Raw genomic sequence first — 20,052 nt, 5'->3', positions numbered from 1 at the left:
GACGTCTTTTGCTATTGTTTGTCTTTCCAGTTTAAAAACACCCGTCTAGCCCAACTGAAAATAATTGGGGGAGGATCCTGAACGCCATGGTCAATCACGAGGGAGGCGGCGAGGGATTTTTGTATAAGTTCGGGCCCCCCTGTTTTTAAAAAAAGTCCGTCTGAAGGTGATTAGATCAGCACTAAATACTTGGCAAAGCCTTAAGGCAAGGTGGGGGATAATTTATTTTTCAGAGTTTGCCCCAATTTGGGAGTCCCCCGGACTCCCCCAGTACTTGAAGGACAGCTTGGCTGCTCGAATTGCGAGTGCAGGTATTTTGGTGGGGTCTGAGTGAATATCTCCAGATGGGGTCTTACCATGGGAAGTCCTGAGAGCAAGGATTGGAGATACCTTTTCTCATTTCAAATTCCTACAACTATGTTCATGGTACTGTGGTATCGGGTTCCCAAGGCCTACATGCTCCGTGGATAACCCACTTACACTGAAAGAACTGTTGGCACGGAAACTGAAAAGTACAAAGAACAAATTTATTAAGACCCCATGGGGTGGTGGTACATTCCTACAGCACCCTTCGGCAATGCAAGAAGTATCACACCGAACGTTGGTGTGAGTCCCTCTTTTATACAGTTTACAGGTAATAAAAAGATAGGCGGTACAAAGTTACAGAGTTTTATGTACATATATGGTCATTTTTGGAACACAGCCAACTTATGGGAGGGGTTACAACCCCACTGGTCAGTTTGGCGGCACATTCGTGAGAGGTGACTGGTCAGTTGGAACTGCGCATGAGCGGGCTTGACCGTTACTAAAAATAGCCTGTTGCTGGGCAGAGTCGAGTGGTCAGTTGCACGGACAACAGACTAAAGGACATGCTGACCACGAGGCCTCTCATTCTCTAAAATGGCTGCCGCAATTCACAAAATGGCGTTTCCAAGTATAGTCAAGTTAAGGGGAAAAACGTGTAGCACAGCTAAGCGCTAACTCGGCCATTGTCAAATTACGACAGACGACCCTTTTAGCGTTTAGCTGAAGCTACCTCATAGTGGACATAATCGGGATGTTCATCTTCAATATCAATTAGCATTATTTGAGCTACTTGTTTATGAAGCATCATTTTGTTGTGAGCAAGAGCTCGTCTTGATGGTATGCAAGCCGATAAACACATAGAACATAAAGCTGGGCCACATTGTATACATAAACATACAAGGAACAGTATCCCAACAATGATACATAAAATCGTTAGTAGTTTCCAACCCCAGGTGGTAAGCATTGACCAGAACCACCCTGAAAGAGTCCAAGTTCCATTGTCCGGGTGTATTTCAGCTGCTATTTTGTGCAATTTAGAAATGGCATCATAAACGGATGGCGAATTATCAGGTACTTATACACAGCAGCTACTTCCGATGATTCTACATGACCCCCGATCAGCTAGAACTACATCTAGAACCATTCTGTTCTGAAGTGTAACAATCCTAGAAATCTGAAGTTCTTCGGTAATATTCCCTAATGCAATAGCAGTATCATTGGCTACAGCCTCAACAACACGGGTCAATCGTCGTATTTTCCTACTATTCAAAGCAGCCCCCACAAAGGAGAACAGTCCCAAATTAAAGTCCACATATTGCTGCAGTGCGGTATCCGTCTGGTCGATATCGTCCAGAACAACAGTACGTTTAACACGGTTTAACACAAATCGTGGTAAAGTACATAGTCATTATGATACATTGGTGGGGCAATAAATACAGGAGGCAATACAAAGGATACATAACAAGTGCCTAACCATCCCAACGGAAGCTGATGATAGCCCTTTGTTCCACAAATAAAATAAGTATTACGGGATGCCACAAACGATATGCCATTCGGGCTGTCAAATGTAAGTGTAGTATTGCATTCACTTTTCCCAACCGGGATTGTACCTTTATTACGTATGCACAAATCAGCTTTAGTTGCAATAACATTAATAACATGCGAACTGGATACATTAATGTTCCTTTGGTTGCTGTAAATACGGGGTGCAGATGCATTGTCGGGGCGGTATTCTTCCCATTCAAATCGAGTACCCTCAGCTCGTGGGTACCCATCCCGGTCATGGTAGCAAATTTTATTCAAACGGAAAAGCACCCCCCCTTTCGTTGGCCATCGCAAAGTGAATAGAAGAGTGTACCAGGCATTGCAGGACCCATTGTGTGAAAACGGGAGCGGAATGAGTGGAGTGCCCCCTTTCTTCTGATGACCAGGCAACATCCCACACACCCAACAATTGGAAGTATTTGTCATATTATGCGTATGATGCAGAATCTGAATAAAGCTATTGTTCAAATAGGTCTGCCGGTGCCGTTCTTCATGATAGGGCAAGGTGAAGTGAAAATGTTCAGATGGAGCCGGGGTAGTCGGCAGCAAATGTTCACGTGCAGGCATCACGAGTTCAACTACCCAAGCTATCACTGCTATTACCACAATTGTCAAGACAAAAAGGATGGCACCAAGTATTCTCTTGTCTCGTGATGCAGAAGACGCCATAGTTCGAAGAGATCTCAATGTCTCAAATAGTTCAAAAAGTGCACAAAGTCTCAAATGTACATATGTGCGTATATTTACACCTAAAAAAGAAAAATACGGTGCTGAGCTCCGAGGTAGCCGTTGTTTTCTTCTCCGGGGTCAAGACGGGTGTCGCTACTCTTGGCAGAACTGATCCCCCCCCCTTGAGATTCCCGGTTTCCGTTTCACAAACCCCAGAGCGGTAACCAACCAGTCTCGAAAACCCCCCAAAAAAATCTTCTCCTTATCGTGGCCGCAGATCGTAACGCTGTCGTCCAGAAACAGTGTGGTCCGGGAAGGCTCCCTCGACTTCGGCCGATGTCACAGCTGGGCTCTTTTCTTTTTCCAGAATCTCCTTGTAGTCAGTCAGCACGGCAGGATTCACCAGGTCCGGAGAGACACGCCGGCAGTGAGTTGAGTGTATCCACCGCTTTCTGTTGGTCACTCGTACAGCTGTTCGAGTAGCCAAGAGGACCTGCTCGGGGCCACGCCACCTCGGTTCTAAGATGTTCGCCCTCTCAAACGATCTGACCATAACGAAATCCCCAGGACGGAGATTATGAGCCTCTCCAGTAGAATTGTCAGGGAGCGCTTCTCGAACCTGTTGATGAATAGAAAGCAAATCATTTGTTAATCGTGCCAAATAGTCATTCATCATTATACAAGGCACATCATGTATCAATCGCGGCTTAGGCACTCCCCATATATTCATAGGCCTTCCAAACACCACTTCATATGGTGTGAGGCCAGTTCGAGAGTGGGGCACTGACCTGAGAGAGAGCAATGCTAACGGTAAAGCATCCGGCCACTTCAATGACGTAGATGCTACAATCTTAGCCAGTTTTAGCTTCAACGTGGCATTGTACCGTTCAACAAGACCTGCTGACTGAGGGTGGAACACAGCATGAAACTTCTGCTGGATCCCCAACCCCTTCAGCACATACTCCACAATTTTCCCAACAAAATGAGGCCCATTATCACTCCACAAAAATTTGCAAACTCCAAAGCGAGGAAAGTACTCCTTGAGCAACACCTTAGCTGTTGTTAAAGCTGTATTATCTTTTGTGGGGAAGGCCTCAACCCATTTGCTAAAAGCACACACCACCACTAGGACATACTTAAGGTTATTGCAGCGCTCAAGCTGGATGTAATCCATTTGGAGTACCTCAAATGGTGCAGATGGTGGAACGAACCCTCCTTTCGGAGTATGGGTCCCTTTCGCAGGATTGTGCTGTAAACATATCAGACAGGTCTGCACTACTCTCTTGGCAGTATTGGCAATCTCGGGATGCTCCCAAACTCGTGATAACAATCGAGTGATCACAAGAGCTCCCACATGTGCTAATCCATGAGTCATCTGAACCATCGCTTGCAAGTACGCTGCAGGCAATTTCCATTTCTCCATGTCTTTGCTTCTCCAACAACCCTCATCATCTAGCACCCCATCTGCTGCCCATGCCGCAAGTTCTGCTTCAGTCGCTGATTTTTGGATATCTAGTATCTCCGCTCTAGCATCGTACCATCGCTCAGCTTGTGATTTTGTTACGTACATGGGGGAGTCAGTTCGGGACATAGCTGTTTGTCTCGCTATGCTGTCTGCAAAAGCATTTCCTTGACCCACTTTATCAGTGATCTTTTTATGGGCACTGCATTTAATGATCGCTACTTTCTTCGGACAAAGCAACGCGTTTAGGAGATCACGCACCAATTCTCCGTGCATAATGTGTACTCCATGAGAAGTTAAAAACCCACGTTCTCTCCAGAGTAGCCCAAAGTCATGTGCTACTCCGAAGGCGTCCCGGCTGTCTGTGTATATGTTCACACATAGGCCAGCACTCAATTCGCAGGCTCTCGTCAAAGCTATCAGCTCTGCTGCCTGAGCTGATTTTTGTGGTATTCGTGCTGTTTCTACCACTGTCTTAAGTGTCGTGATCGCATATGCTGCGGAAGTCGTACCATCTGGCAGCCTCAAACACGATCCATCAACCCACAGTTCCCCATCCACATCTGGAATTGGCATATCCTGTAGGTCAACACGACCCTTTGTCTGTTCCTCGGTCAGGAAAACACAATCATGATGTTTTTCTTCCTGACCCTCCTCAACCGGATAGGGCAATAAAGTTGCAGGGTTCAGGGTAGCACATCTTTTTAGTGTGATATGTGGCGCCAAAAGTGTAAGCTCATATCCTGTTAAACGTGCACTGGTGAGATATTGGGTCTTTGTTTGATTTAACAGGGCATCTACTGCATGGGGAACTAACACCAACAGTTTGTGCGATAACACTATTCCCTCACTCTGCCGTATAGCTACTGCTGTTGCTGCAACTGCTCGGAAACACCCAGGTAATCCTCGTGCTACAGGATCGAGAATAGCTGAAAAGTATGCGCATGGCCTCTGCTTATCGCCGTGTACTTGCACTAACACTGATAACGCGCACCCATCTTTCTCGTGCACGTACAATGTAAAAATCTTTGAATAGTCTGGTGTACCTAACACGGGTGCAGAGCAAAGGGCCTGTCTCAATTGTTCGAAAGCATTTTGACATTCCTCTGTCCATTCAAGAGGCATTGGTGTAGTTTTGGACAGCAACGCTAACAAAGGTTTGATAGTATGCGAAAACCCCATGATCCACTGTCTACAAAAGGATGTTAATCCTATAAAGGCACGTACATCTCTCTCTGTGCGGGGGACTGGTGTATCTAGAATCGCCTGAATTCGATCCGATGTTAATGCACGCCCCTCCTTAGACAAAAGATGACCGAGGTAGGTCACCTTGGGTCTACAGTATTGGAGCTTTTTCTTCGAAACTTTATGATTGTTCTGAGCCAGAAAGGAAAGTAAGGCAAGCGTACTCTCCTCACATTGCACATAAGTGTCAGCAGCTAACAAAAGATCATCGACATACTGGATAAGGGCAACTCCAGATTGCAATTGAAAGGAATCAAGCTGTCTTTTTAAAGCCTGGCTGTAGATACTCGGACTCTCAGTGTAACCTTGAGGAACACGACAAAATCTATACGATTTATTATTTAACGTGAAACCAAATAAGTATCTGCTATCAGGATGGATCGGAATAGAAAAGAACGCATTTTTCAGGTCGATGACACTAAAGGTCGTCGCCGTTGGGGGGACCAATGTAAGCAATGTCGTGATATCAGACACCACCGGGTATTGGGGGATGACAATTTTGTTAATTTCTCTCAAATCAATAATAAATCGATAGACTTTGTCGTCAGTATCTTTCTTAAGGATCGGGAGAATAGGGCTATTGCAAACATTATAGGGGACTTCCTCCACTACCCCTGCAATGATCAAATCTTGAACAATGTGTGTCAGGGCAATTTCACCTTCCCTGGAGATCTTATACTGTGGTACACGTGGCAAAAGTACTCCCTCCTTTACAGTAATGCGAATAGGTGGAATAAGCATCTGTCCCACATCCGTATCTGAGGTCGCCCACAACGTGTGAGGGAGAGAGGCTAATGCTTCACAGTCTTGTATAGTAAAAAATCTGTCTGAATCCGGATAGTTATCATTCAAAATAACTCGCACTCCCTCCGGAGTGCAACGTATCGTCGCTCGAAAATATTTGAGCAAATCAATGCCCAGAATATTATCTGGGGTATAAGGTGACAACAAAAATTGGCCAAAACTGAAAAATTTATCGAGACAAAGTGCAAGAGGCTTTGATAATGGGCTAGGAGTGGGTGTGCCGTCAAACCCAATACATGTAATCATATCGCCAGACAGGGGAGCCCTCGGAACCAAGTTTTTAGACAAAGCGCTACGAGTAGCCCCTGTGTCGACTAGAAACTGATCAGTAGAACCCAAGATGCCCGCTGATACATATGGACCACTCTGATCTACTGGCACTTCAACTGATTCCGTACCCCATCCTACGCAGTCCTATGCATGCACATAATCCTGATGCTCCACATTCTCACCCTCCGATATCTGATACTGGTTCCGCCTATCAAATGTATTACGGTCATCCTGGCCACGGCCCCTCTCTTCAAACCTACCACGATCACCTCCGCCACCTCTCGCCCTAGAATAACTGTTCCTTGACCTTCCACCTCCTCGACCACGCTGACTACGTTGCTCACGAAGTACCGGACAATCATCAGCCCAATGCCCAAACTCCTTACAATAGGCACATTGATCCTCCGCTATATCCGTACGCCCGTACGACGCATTACCCCCTCCTCGCCTGCCTCCATCATTCCCTCTAGATTGCGTTCCATGAACCTGTGCCAACATCACCTTCGTTTTCAATTCCTTCGCCTTCTTATCAACACTTTCTTTAGCCTCCAATTCCTGCCGCTCATAATATTGAGCCATGGTTAACAAAGACGCAGGGGTCGCCGTGGTCCAGGAACTTTCGCTCGTTTTCAATCGCTTTGCAATCTCCGGTAGGAGATTAGCCACATACTTATCAACAAACAGATGCCTACCCGTATCGTCTGTTAATGATTGCCCACTATAATCATGAAAAGCTTCTTCAAAGCGTGTAAAGAAATCAGATACCGATTCATCTGGCTTCTGTTTACATGAAGCCAACATGGTCCAATCAATCTTTTTAGGAGGCACCAGAGTTTTTAATTTAGTCAAAATAGCCGACGGGAGATCTAGAATCAAAGCACACGGTTTACATGCAGGTTCCCTTTGTAAGTCAGCCTGCTCTAAGTCCTTCCAAGCAGCCCCAAAAGTCGTTTGATCATTAGTTTTACGAATCAACCTCCACATATCAGGGGGAAGAATTAACCCAAAGAACAGATCTATGTCAACAAGGGTCATAACACAAGAGGAAATGGCCCCCTCAACCCCTTCATAGAACGCAGCTGGATTTTTACGAAGATCGGGCAGGGAGTTCTTTAATGCCATAACATCTGCTCTATTCCAAGGCGTATATACCCAATTATATATAAAGTACCCTTTCGCATCCTTCGACATTTTATCGTCATCTGTACCCTCTCCCTTTGGAGGAACATACAAAGGCGCGGCTTCACGCATAGGCATAACATGCATTTTGGTATTCTTATCTGAACCCCGAAGAGGACACTCTTTGGATTCCTCCGCCGACCCCGACTCGGACCCTGTAGCATTTTTCCTTTCATCCCGCAGTCTGGTCGCCTCATCCCGCAGATGAAGTAATCGTTTGAAAAGGTCGTCAGTATCTGAAAGAGCAAATAAACCTTTATCCAAGTTCTCACAATAAACTGACACAGCTTTGGGTTCTAAAGTCTCCGAATATTTACGGAAGCGAGTAACAACTTCATGCGCTAAAGTATTTATGAAACACAGTAATTCTCGATCTGACCACAATTTCCTTTCAGCTAAAATCGTTGCTACAGTTACATGATCCAAATTTAATTTCCTAGCAAGACCACGCAAGTCCGCGGCTCTTTCCGCAGATAACCTGACACTCGAATTGTCCTTCCCATCCAACTTATCCCGACCTTCATCACCGGAATCCTCGGATGGAGCGATCTAGTAACGAAAAATCATCAATGTCATTATTAAGGACAGGATAAAGCGGACGACGAATAGGAAATTGACCGGCCGTTTGCAAGTTACGTTCCCGTTCCTCCCTTTCTTTCTTCTCCTGCGCTTCCTTTTCCTCAAGCTGTAAAGCCTTATCTCGAGCAGCCTTGCGCTGCTCTTTGTCCGCCAAGGCAATTTCACGTTTCATACGTTCACGCACCGCTTTCTCCCACATTCGTACACAATCAAACATATTCTGTCTAGACCTACGTTGAAACAAACACTGCTCCACAAATTGAACCTTTCGCAAATCGAACGACCCATGTAGTGGCCATTGCAATTCAGGATCAGTTTTTGTATATTTATGCCATAATTTACTGTACATTATAGGGGGAAGGCCAAATTTTATGTACATTTCACGATTCGGAGTTCCTTCTGGGGGAGCCGGCTGTGATTCCGCTAACCTAATTGTGGTACCATTTCCAAGACAGCACATCCCTCGGAGTGTGCTTAAAACAGGCATGTTCGAAAAGTATCACGAAAGCGTGATACCATATAAACTGGCACTTACAGTACTTCACACAAATGTGCCGCTCAAAGGAAAAAAACAAAATTAGAGAAACATCTCTACATGCCTGCCTATGTGAAGTGCACTACACATATAATTCAAAGGTCACAAAGTTACAAAGTCAAAAATGTTAGCTAACTCAAATCATAGACACAAGTCATAGAACTTCGGCAAGCGTCCGAGGACTACCTTACCGATCACAAATCATAGAACTTCAGTAAGCGTCCGCAGACTACCTTACCGATCACAAATCTTACCCAAATCTCAAAGGTCCAGATTCCAACTGCCAAGGTCTTTAATCGAATCAGCCAAACGGCACTTATCCAGCAACGCAGACTATCAAGAACTCAGTCGGAGACCGGCGCCACCTGGAAGGTCAGATCGGAAGGAAGGGAAGAAACACCGTGGGTGCCAAGACTCGGGTCACTCGGTGGCAGCGTACGCGTCCATGGCGAGTTTCCAAACCTTCGTCACGACCTCTCCTTCGGGCATCCGAGTCGCCGATGAGTCCCTTCGTGGTCGCCAATTTGTGGTATCGGGTTCCCAAGGCCTACATGCTCCGTGGATAACCCACTTACACTGAAAGAACTGTTGGCACGGAAACTGAAAAGTACAAAGAACAAATTTATTAAGACCCCATGGGGTGGTGGTACATTCCTACAGCACCCTTCGGCAATGCAAGAAGTATCACACCGAACGTTGGTGTGAGTCCCTCTTTTATACAGTGTACAGGTAATAAAAAGATAGGCGGTACAAAGTTACAGAGTTTTATGTACATATATGGTCATTTTTGGAACACAGCCAACTTATGGGAGGGGTTACAACCCCACTGGTCAGTTTGGCGGCACATTCCTGAGAGGTGACTGGTCAGTTGGAACTGCGCATGAGCGGGCTTGACCGTTACTAAAAATAGCCTGTTGCTGGGCAGAGTCGAGTGGTCAGTTGCACGGACAACGGACTAAAGGACATGCTGACCACGAGGCCGCTCATTCTCTAAAATGGCCGCCGCAATTCACAAAATGGCGTTTCCCAAGTATAGTCAAGTTAAGGGGAAAAACGTGTAGCATAGCTAAGCGCTAACTCGGCCATTGTCAAATTACGACAGTACGAGGCAGAAAAAGGTAACATAGGGGGTAATTATGAGGTGGAGGCAAAGCTCCAAAATATAGCTCCAATTAAGAAAGAAATAGGTTTATGGTATGGTAGTTTGTTAGATAAGGAAGACACTGAATTATCGTCATCACACTTAGTTTGGAGGGCATCCACATTGGAGGACAGTTCCTTAGAGCTTTACTTCCTGTCTCTTAAAAATCTGTATAAATTTGTGAAGCCTGCTTCTCTTAAAAAAAAACATTTCTACACCATCAACAGGTTGTATTATACCCCCCAAAAAATTGCCAAGTTTGCCCCGAATCCACCCCCAGATGTGGCCTGATAGAAGCAGATGATCTGCATATGTTCTATGAGTGCATTCAGCTAAAGAGCTACTGGGGCAATATAGAGAAGGCATTGACGGGTATCTCCGGGGTGGAAATCACATTAGATCTACAGCTAGTTATATTTGGATCGGGTTTAGGTATCACCACCTTCGAATCAGGACACTATATGGGCCTCTTCTTATGTTTGATCCTGCTGGCCCGACGAGAGATCTGTATATTATTGAAAGATCCTGTGCCCCCCCCCCCCCCCCCCTCCTCGTATGAGAAATGGGTCCGAGTGGCTTTCAACATGGCAAGCCTGGAACGTAGTAAGAGAAACATCTGGTCGCCCTTGGTTCGCTGGGGAAAGGAACTAAGGCGGATCTAATTTTTCGTCTGATGATTACACCACGCCTCGTACAAAGATGCTGGCCTGGTGGGGCCGAAAGCGAATGCAGGAACATAGACCCAGGGCGTTTAGGATCAGTTGGGTCTTATATGTGATGATGGCAGACGCTTACGGTGATATGACTAAAAAAAAGAAATGGGTGATTCTCATTCCTCTGTTATACCTTTTGTTATCTTGGGTTTGCTGTCCTTTTTCCCTTACAGAAGACTTAGTTTGCATTCTTTTTATATTCTGCGTTAATTTAGTCTTTTATCTTGAAGACTTTGCAAGTTCATTATCTTTCTTCTGTGTTGAAGGGGGATATGTTGTGATCTTACTTTAATGACGTTGAAGTGTTCACTTGTAGAACTCTTGTTCTTTAGATTTCTGTTGTCAAGGTGCTGTCTTCGCGGCTCAGCAGGTTTGTCAGTTGCCGCTGGCTGTTGAGGGGAGCGAACACATTTCCTTAAGCTGTCGGAAAATAAACCTCAAGTGTTCATTTGCCCTAGTCTCCGAGATTAAATGTAACACAAACCTCTGAGGCATCAGTGAACCTCGCAGCAGCGGTGTCTGATTATGATGTGACCTCGTTGGATATAGCTTGAGGCTTGCCCTGCTGGAGGCTTTTGAGGTCCAAGACTATGTCTGAAGATAGAAATATGATTGATAGAAGGCACAAAAAGTATCTGGACATGGTGCCCAGAAGGACTTATTTTGACATCACTCAAAAATGTAGACTCAGAAAAAGATTTTGGACCTCCGGAGGACCTGGACTTACCACCTAAGTCAATTCTCCGATGGTGCGATCTCACTGAGCAAAAAAATCAGGTTGGTTCTGCACAAAGATTTTCCTGCCTGTATATTTAGGTCAACGGACCCTTGCACCAAGCCTATCTGACATTGGTGTGATATTCCCGGATACAGCCTGCTGCCTTGCCCCGCTGGAGGAACTTCAACTCCAAACAAGCATTGGCATTGCTAATAGGTCTCGCATTTGGGACCTTATAAGTGTTTAGCCAACACAGTTGGTGTTGTTGCACCAAGGATATTCTGCTGCATAACTAAATACGTATACGGTCCAAAACGCAAGCCTATTGGCTATGGCAATGCTTGTTCTTGCTTGGTAACACTTTTACTGATGTTATTGAAATTAGTTTTTGATGTATATGAACATATGATATTGTTCTTTGTACTACTCTATTTTAAATCTATCAATAAATGCCCCAAATAAAAACAGAAACGCATTATAGAGTTGTCTGATGAAGACCCCACTGTAGCAGTCAGAAATTGGCAAACATAAGGAATGGAATACTCTGCATCTCCAAATTCCTAGCACAGGCTCGAACCACAAGCAGGAAAACTTCCCTATTGAGTGGCACCACAGACCCAATGTCACGAGAAGCATTGTGCCACAGGACTCAAGCTCTGCACCACAGACGAGGCCTTCCTAGTCCAACACCAGTCTGGGATTGCCTGTATTCCCATTTGGAGAGGACCAGGGCCGGTGGTGTGAGCTGGAGTGTTCCTATTGGAGCAGGACGAAGGCTGATCTACATATGGCTGGGTTCTATCTAGTGTCATTTAGTGAGTGAGAAAGGATGGGCAGAAATGCGGCTGAGAGCAATTCAAGCTTTCCTTCCTTCTCTTTGTTGTATTACACAATCAGACACAGGCAAGGAAAGTGGTCCCTGTTGGGAGCAAAGAAGCCAGCCTCGTCAAGGTCGAATACACACCCAAAATACACTATAGTGTTTCTGACAGGCAGATGGATCGCACACTCTGTCTTGGGTTTTGTAAAGTGCCTACGTGCCCCAGAAGGAGGGTTGGGAGCTGTGAAAGCATGGCTATTAGGATTAATAAGGAGAAGCACAGGCAGTTAAGAGGTGGAGAATGAAGCCTCTGCCTGTCTCTTGCCAACAAAACGCACCAGTGGCAGGCTCGCGCCCAGGCACATCTGTAGACGAGGCAACAGAATAAACTAAGTTTGTGAAGTGGTGAGCACAGGGGTGAATAAACATGCCAGGGAGAACATCCAAAAGGGAAAAGCTAGAAATTAATATGTAAAACCAATAATAGACACAGGAGGTTGGCGGATCTCGAAAGAGATTGCTGTTTCTTTGATCCAAGAAAATAATCCCCCCCCTATTATTAAAGCTGGCACAGGGAGTGGTGCTGCCAACCCAGCCAGCACAAATATTCCACCTCCTAAAACACATGCAGCGCCCCAGCTGCGGGGCCTGGCAGCCCAAGGCCAGGGAGAGCCATCCAGAGCCCCCTTAACACTGGGTAAATGTCACCGAACCGCACAAGCTGGGTCCGGGAGGCGATAGAGCGGCTGCGGGAGGGCATGGTGAGCATATAGGGATGTGGTAGAAGGGAAAGAGGTGGCGCCAAGGACAAAGGCAACAAGAGAAAGCAAAGGAGGAACAGGGCAAATGGGACAAATGGTAACTGCAGAATAGGAAATAGAGCAGAAAGGAGGGTAACACAAGCATCGCTCAGCTCGTGAAAGTAATTGCGGCTGTAAGGGTGCCCGCGAGGGGGCGCCTGTGCTCTTAACCGTGTTCCCGCGTGCGTAACCACTCGCTGGTGGCCAGAGAAGGCCTTCAAAAAGCCAGTTACTAAATGTCTCGCTGACAGCGCATGCGCGCTGGATCAGCGAGACCTAAAAAGGAGTCTAAGTAAGAATGTAGACATCTTGACCAGGCATATGGACCATATGTATCTGGCTGACAAGAAAACTTCCCTGAGTGTAAAATTTGACTTATCCAGCTCAGAGCTTTTCCTGCCAGAAGCACTGCTTCGGTGGGACATTTCTCCATGCGTCTCCAACTTCAAAGAGAGTTCGCCAGCGATATCCTGCTGCCTTGCCAACCTGGAAGATTTGGACTGCCATTTCAGAAACTAAGTTAGGATACTTCCACCAGGGCGAACCTTCTTGGTGTATTTAACCGTGCTCCATCGTGGTAGGCCTGAAATAGTGCCTTGATCCCAGTCACAAGTGAACCTTACTTTATATTTGCGCTTTACTTTTTCTTGGGGAGTTTACTCTTACACCTTTAAAATTTTTACTTTGGTTCACCTTAATGGATCTGTGTTTTAGTGTCATTTTTATTATTACATTTTTCTATATCATTATAAGCAGCAATGAGATTTGTATTGTGTGGTGTTTCTGATTTTTTTTTAACTGTTTCGGTACTTCTAAATGCTGTACCTATTTCCTCTAAGTTAAGCTTGTCAGGCTACCAGGGGTTTAGCTCAGGTTTAAATTACTGAAACCTTTGCCTGGACCGAATAGGCTAGTGACTTTATCACTTGTGGTGCACTATCAAAAAATGACAGATTAGCAAACATTCATCTTAAACTCCTGAAGGACATAAAATACTTTGTTCTACCAAATAACCCCAAGTCTCCTATCCTCAGGAAAAGCACCAGCTATCTCTCATCGACCACTTTAGGAATGTTGTCCCTGCAGGCATCCCTAACTCATTTAAAAACAGCCCTTAACTCAGCAGAGCGTCTTACGCGCAGTAGAACAAACATGCCAACCACATGCCAGACATCATAGAGACTTCACAAGATATTTGAATCATATTTGCCAGATATCACAGGAACTGTACCATCTTTGACTGGCTGCAAGAATACAACTAAAGTCCTTCTGTCTCACATACAAAACAGAACACCTTTACAGACATTATCTAGCCAGCCTATTCAACCCAGAAACAATCTCAGTAGCTCACTACCAACAAAATCTTACCCAAGCGAGAGACCCAACCACACTGCATAGAACCATCATGAATGTCTTAGTCTGCAGATAGATGGCTGAGCAATAAAACAGATTGACAATAAATTCTCCCCATATCTTGGACTCCCTGTTATTCAACTTCCAGTTCTTACCCCCCCCCACACCTTGACTATTTTGCTTCCCTTCTATTTTCAGCATCTTGTTTTTTTGTAAAAGACTCCTTTAACCCTTCTCCTGTTACTAGTGAAGAGCCTCTGATACTTATTGGTCAACAGCACTATAAACAAAAAATAAATAGTTTAAATAAATTACATGTATTTCCGAGTGATTTTATTTCTGCATGCGCTCAAATTTTGAAGTCAGTATTAGGAACATAGCATGACATTTATATTGTTTCAGGGGAGAGGAAAGGGCTGCAGCATGTGGCTCAAGCACATAATTATTCTGTGTCCAAACGATTACAGGGTTGATATTTATCCTGGGGATCGTTGAATCACTGTTATCTGAAGAAGGGATGTGGGTGAACTTGAAAGTTTACGCATTGCCCCAAGTTGCACAATATTTCCATTTAGTCCAAATTAAAGGTCTTCCCTTTTACTACTGTCAGATGTTAATATCTTAAACCAGCCTGCCTTCAAAATCACTATAAGAGCCATGCTTCTAAAGAGAGCTGATAGTGTCTTGAGGCATATCTAGTTATGGACCACAGAGGGAGAACATTTGGTTATTGGGGAAGTAGTGACTCAAGCCTTTTTCAATGTAATGAGTGGGCCACACTTCCCTAATGCTGTGAGCGGTGTTACCTAGTAATATAGGATTTGCACAGCCAACATCATTTTTTTTAATGAATGTTATAGCTGATTTTTGGACTGTGCACACTGGGGCGCTCCCATCCAGAGCCAATATATGTGCCCCTGGTATTTAACAACAGTTATGGTGGAGTCTGTGGAGGAGCACAACTTCCGTTACAGTGGGGCAGCAGAGCATAGTTGGGTTGTCAAACCACATAGGAGGTGCAGCTTCCTCAGCATGTCAACTGTGCTGCCTAGCACTGTGAGGTAATTGGGAAACTTTCATTTGTATTTAAGGGTGACAGACGAGAAGCCCAACACCAGGTGGTGAGACTCATTACTATAGGGCCTGAGGCAACACAGACATTTCAAATTAAATACCAGGCTAGAATCCACGTGATGTCAGCTGGATTCCATTCTAGGGGAGGATCTGCTCTGTCTCCACGCATTGTAGCTGAAATGGATGCAGGTTCTGTTACTTATGAAATACATAGAAAAAATGTTTTCTGATTAGATTAGGGAGCAGATAATTAAAACTGGCCCAGTTACAGAGACAAGAGGCGACAGTGGCAAAAACCATAATCGTGTTTATATTGAAGATACAGAGCTACCCATGCACATTTCCAGTTGGAGGCATCTATAAGTAGTGTAGCCGTGTTGATGTTGCCCCTGGATGACAGCTTTGCTAATAACAGTAAGAGGTGTGCTTTGCCACCACATTCCTCTTTGCCAGGGAATGGAGTATCAGCGGGTACTACACTAAATGTGAATAGGCTTGACAAATTTACATGGGAAAGGGACAGGCAAGGGGAGCAGCTCCATATGGAGACAGGCAACAATTGTGGCCATCTAGGTCCCATTACAAGACGTGAATCAACTGAGCAATTATTTTGGTTTCAGTGATTTTCACTAACTCCAAATACCCAGCCACAGGAGATGTAACCTCAGCACCTTCACATATGATACGTTTTAACAGATTTGATTGGATGAGTAGGCATTCCTGGATGCTCTAGATGGAGACACGAGCAGCTATTGACCCTGACATTATAGGCAAGATGAGAAGCAGATATTACCTTTAAAATCAGCTGGGTTGCTTAGCAGTAAGGGGTGCTCTTTGCCATGCTATGATTTCACCTCATGGGATAGAAGCTTCCAGTAGCAGCAATAATTGAAGCATGCCTGGGAAATAAGGTGGCAGGAAACCTAGCCCATCAATTTCACCTTTCAGCAACTGCATTCTCTCTGAATTCAACCAGAACTTTGATGCATGTCTTGTCAACGGTGGCCCTCCGATTTTGCCGCTGGCATTTCTTTGGTAAGTGATACGGACACTGGACAAACCTTAAACTCTGATTGGACTAGGACGTTTATGTAGTTCCATATATACACATCCCATCCAGCTTTCCCTTTAGGTCAACAGCACTGGAACCCCACAGGACAATGCTCGGAACGGGGACCCAATATATAGGAGAGTTATACTGAGTTTCATGACCTGAGGACATGTCCAAAACTGCTATCAGGGAAGCAAGGTGCTCTAAGTAGCTATTACACTACTGTCATGTCACTGCTGGAAGCATGGTGAGGGGGATCGAGTGCATAGGAGCAACCACAATCTTCTGCATAACCATTTCAAGAAGCACAAAAAGTTCCTCAATCTTTCTCTTGTATACCAGAAGATCACCCTCATTGAAATGCCATCAAACAATCGTTTTGGTATCATGAAGACTTAGGTAAAGAGGCATTAAGTAAACATCCTCAAACGTGTGTACTGTCATTACTCTGAACACATAATCATTTGGAAACATTTCTTAAATAAAAATATAAATTTTGGCCATGAACTAAATATTCAAATAATTGAAAATGCTTATGTTAGAAAACAATGAAATTCATCACAATTGTGCCAAGTTTTTAAGCTTGTACAGATATATTCAGTTTACAATGGAATTCAGCAAACGGTAGGAAGGTGTCTTCGCTTTGATGTTAATCTTTTTTAATAATGTTCTTCATGTTCTTCCTCATATTCTTCATGTTCTTCTTCTAATACTTGAACATCTGGATTTACAGTTTTACGTAAAACTGCATTTCTTTTTTTCCAAGCAACCATTATTTTTGTGGTTTGTATGCATTTAATAGTATTTTATTGGTCACATACATGGATGCTACATCTAGGTTAGTGTATCCAAATTTATTATACGTACAGATGGGCTGCACTTCTTTCTTGATTCAGGCGAAGTAGTAATATTTCAAATTTAAGACAAGTGTTTCTGGTACTAACTACACTGTGAAGTAGATTTCTCACTTACAGAGTTTGTGCTGCCGAATAAGCTTCAGTCCATTGGCATATGGAAGCTCTTCTTTCTTGTCCTTAAAATAACTAGTAAACGTCAGTGTTTTTATTCATAATTCTGGTTTCTTTGACATAATAGAATTTCGTTCCATTACAAAATACTCATTGAGAAATTAATTTTCCATCTCCCTGGGCACTGGCAGTGGTTTTTAATTTACCACTATTTGTGGTGCATTTCTGTCACATATTCTAGCAGAGCTCCACATGATCATAATGCCATTGTTTTATAAAACCCTTTTAAAACCCATGGTCAACAGAGCTTCCTTATACTACATTATTTCTGTTTCCAGGATTTGCAGTTGAGCATTTCACCTTCATTATCATGTTCTTTCATGTACAGTTCCATGCCATGATCAAATTACATTTAGAAGAGCGGTATGAACTTGACTCCAAGTGTATTTTGCCGAATTTGCACGGGTGTTCTATGCAATGTCTTTTACAAGACCGAGGTTACCCACTTGGCACATAATCTACTGTCCTGTGCGGCAGTGATTTATCATCTATAACAAGGATTCAGTTATCCTTTTTGCAGCCATTGAGTTATATTAGTGATCAACACAAGCTTTCTGAAGAAGTTTACTTTATTTTTCACACTACTTAGAGTTTACCTACACATTTAGCATTTTCCCTTGGGCACATTTCGTTATCTGTTTTGAAGATTACATTGCTCACTTTTCTTTGACCATTCTATAATCCATGCAAAAGGTTTGTCAACATGTGGTGGTGGAAGTAGGCTTGGGCATTTCTCTTTTTGGTCTTTTAAGTTTTCTTCATGCCTAATTATTTAGGCTTGAGATTAAAGTCACTGTGTAACATACCCATGCATTCTTCAGCTCTATGAAAACACAACCTAGGAATGTTCATCTTTTTTAGATCCAAGCTAATTAATTCCTTTTGTAAGACAAACAACCATTCAAATATATTGAAAATAAAGGGATGGTGTCGGTCCCGTTTTAATGAACTCATCAGTTACCTGTTCACAATAACCATCATTAACATATGACAAGAATCCTGTGCACACGTTAAGCGAGGTGCATACATGTATCATGCTTAATCAAAAGAACACAATAGGTAGTAAATGAAACAAAGTGGACACGATAGAAAGTCGTTATGTTCTTCAGAGGATTGCATTTGACCTTCCTTTGTTGAAAGGTAACTGGCTGGTCATTTGCTTTTGAAGTTACCTTTCAACAAAGGAAGGTCAAATACAATCCTTTGAAGAACAAAAAGACTTTCTATAGTGTCCACTTTGTTTCATTTACTACCTATTGTGTTCTTTTGATTAAGCATGATACATGTAAACACCTCGCTTAACGTGTGCACAGGATTCTTGTCGTAATTACCGAGTGGGCCCTGGCCACTCTCAGCAGAGGTTTGGGGGTCTAACACACACTGCTACCAGTTAAGGCGCCACACTTCCTGTACACGTCAAAATCCTCCACAGAACCCGCAATCATTACATATGATTACATTTCATAAAATAGATCTTCTGCTGGAGGTTTTCTTACTATGGTTGTAGTGTTGTGTTTAATCGTGAAATAGGAATTTGGTAATTTGTTAAAGAAGGTGTACTAGACGCGCTGTTGGTTAAGCAGTGTGGGATAATACTATTCTGGTGAGATCTTCTTGCTTCAGTCCTCTTTGTGATGCTTTCTATTGAATCATCTTTTGCTCTACTGAGATATATCAATACCTCTTATTCGTCTTGCATTTCTCAGTGCTGTTTATCTGTTAAGTAATTCTTATATTACTTTATAGTTTCTTCATATCTTCCTATTGAGCGACGATCATTTTGAGATCAGTGTCTGGTTCGTCGATGCTGATTAAGATCACTTATCCAAGGAAAGCTTCTCTCACATTCAGTGCATTTATATGGCCTTTCTCCAGTATGAATTCTTGTATGCCGATTCAGATGATCTTTCCGACTAAATCTTTTATGACAGAATGTACATTTATATGGTTTTTGACCTGTATGCGTTTTGTAATGCTTAGTAAGATTTGGCTTTCGAAAGAAGCTTTTCCCACATTCAGTACATGCATACGGTCTCAATCCTGAATGTGATTCTTTATGTCTAATAAGGTCTCTCTTCAGACGGAAGGTTTCACCACATTCTGCACATGTGTATCGTGCTGGATTCTGCTGTGATTTTGAAAGACCATTAAAGTATGGTGAATTCCATTGATCATTGTCATATTCATCATATTTCTGTGATAGTGCTGCTTGAGGCCTTCTTGTTGGTAAATTGAAATGGTCTGAGAGTCGGAAACTAGTTTCATATTTAAGATTTTTGTGTCTTCTCATTTCCTGGTACCTTTCTGATCGCATCTGTCTTCTAGAATTTTGTTCCATATATGAAGCATGCATAGCCTTGGTGGGTTTTTTCCATAAAGACTCTCTAGTTAGAATGGTTGTTTTCATACTTTCTACAGACTCTGCCAATTTTCTTTGTCTTTTCATGCTTCCACCATCTGTTGGATTTGAATAAGAGTCAGTAATTAGTATTGAGCTTATAGGAATATATTTGTTAACTTTTATCTTACATGCATTTTCTGTGACAGATAGTACTGGATTTTAGATTTATGATGGCAACAGAATTACTGGACAAAGAAACCATAGCCCACACTTTTATATTAGTCACTACATCACAGAGAAGACTTATGTTTTCAAAGCATCATTAAACCTTTTAAGACTTTTATACAAAAGAAGAGGCACCAAATATATATTTGGAATATAATGATATTTGCAAAGATCATGTAGAAATGTATGCAGAA

At 43.4% G+C, this 20,052-nt stretch overlaps 1 protein-coding gene across 1 annotated transcript in view; it reads right to left on the bottom strand.

The window, feature by feature from the left end:
* Positions 1–18,650: 18,650 nt before the first annotated feature.
* LOC147712343 (uncharacterized) overlaps positions 18,651–20,052 on the bottom strand; it is a 125,922-nt gene continuing 124,520 nt past the window's right edge. The window contains exon 9 of the mRNA XM_086923037.1: positions 18,651–19,749. Within this exon, the coding sequence (XP_086779163.1) occupies positions 19,079–19,749 (671 nt within the window). The 3' untranslated portion in view covers positions 18,651–19,078. The remainder of the gene's footprint in view (positions 19,750–20,052) is intronic.

This window comes from Lissotriton vulgaris, chromosome 5, assembly GCF_964263255.1.
Source record: "Lissotriton vulgaris chromosome 5, aLisVul1.2, whole genome shotgun sequence".
NCBI lineage: Eukaryota > Metazoa > Chordata > Amphibia > Caudata > Salamandridae > Lissotriton > Lissotriton vulgaris.
The sequence above is the reverse complement of the archived record's forward strand: the minus strand, read 5'-3'. Positions and strand labels throughout refer to the sequence as shown.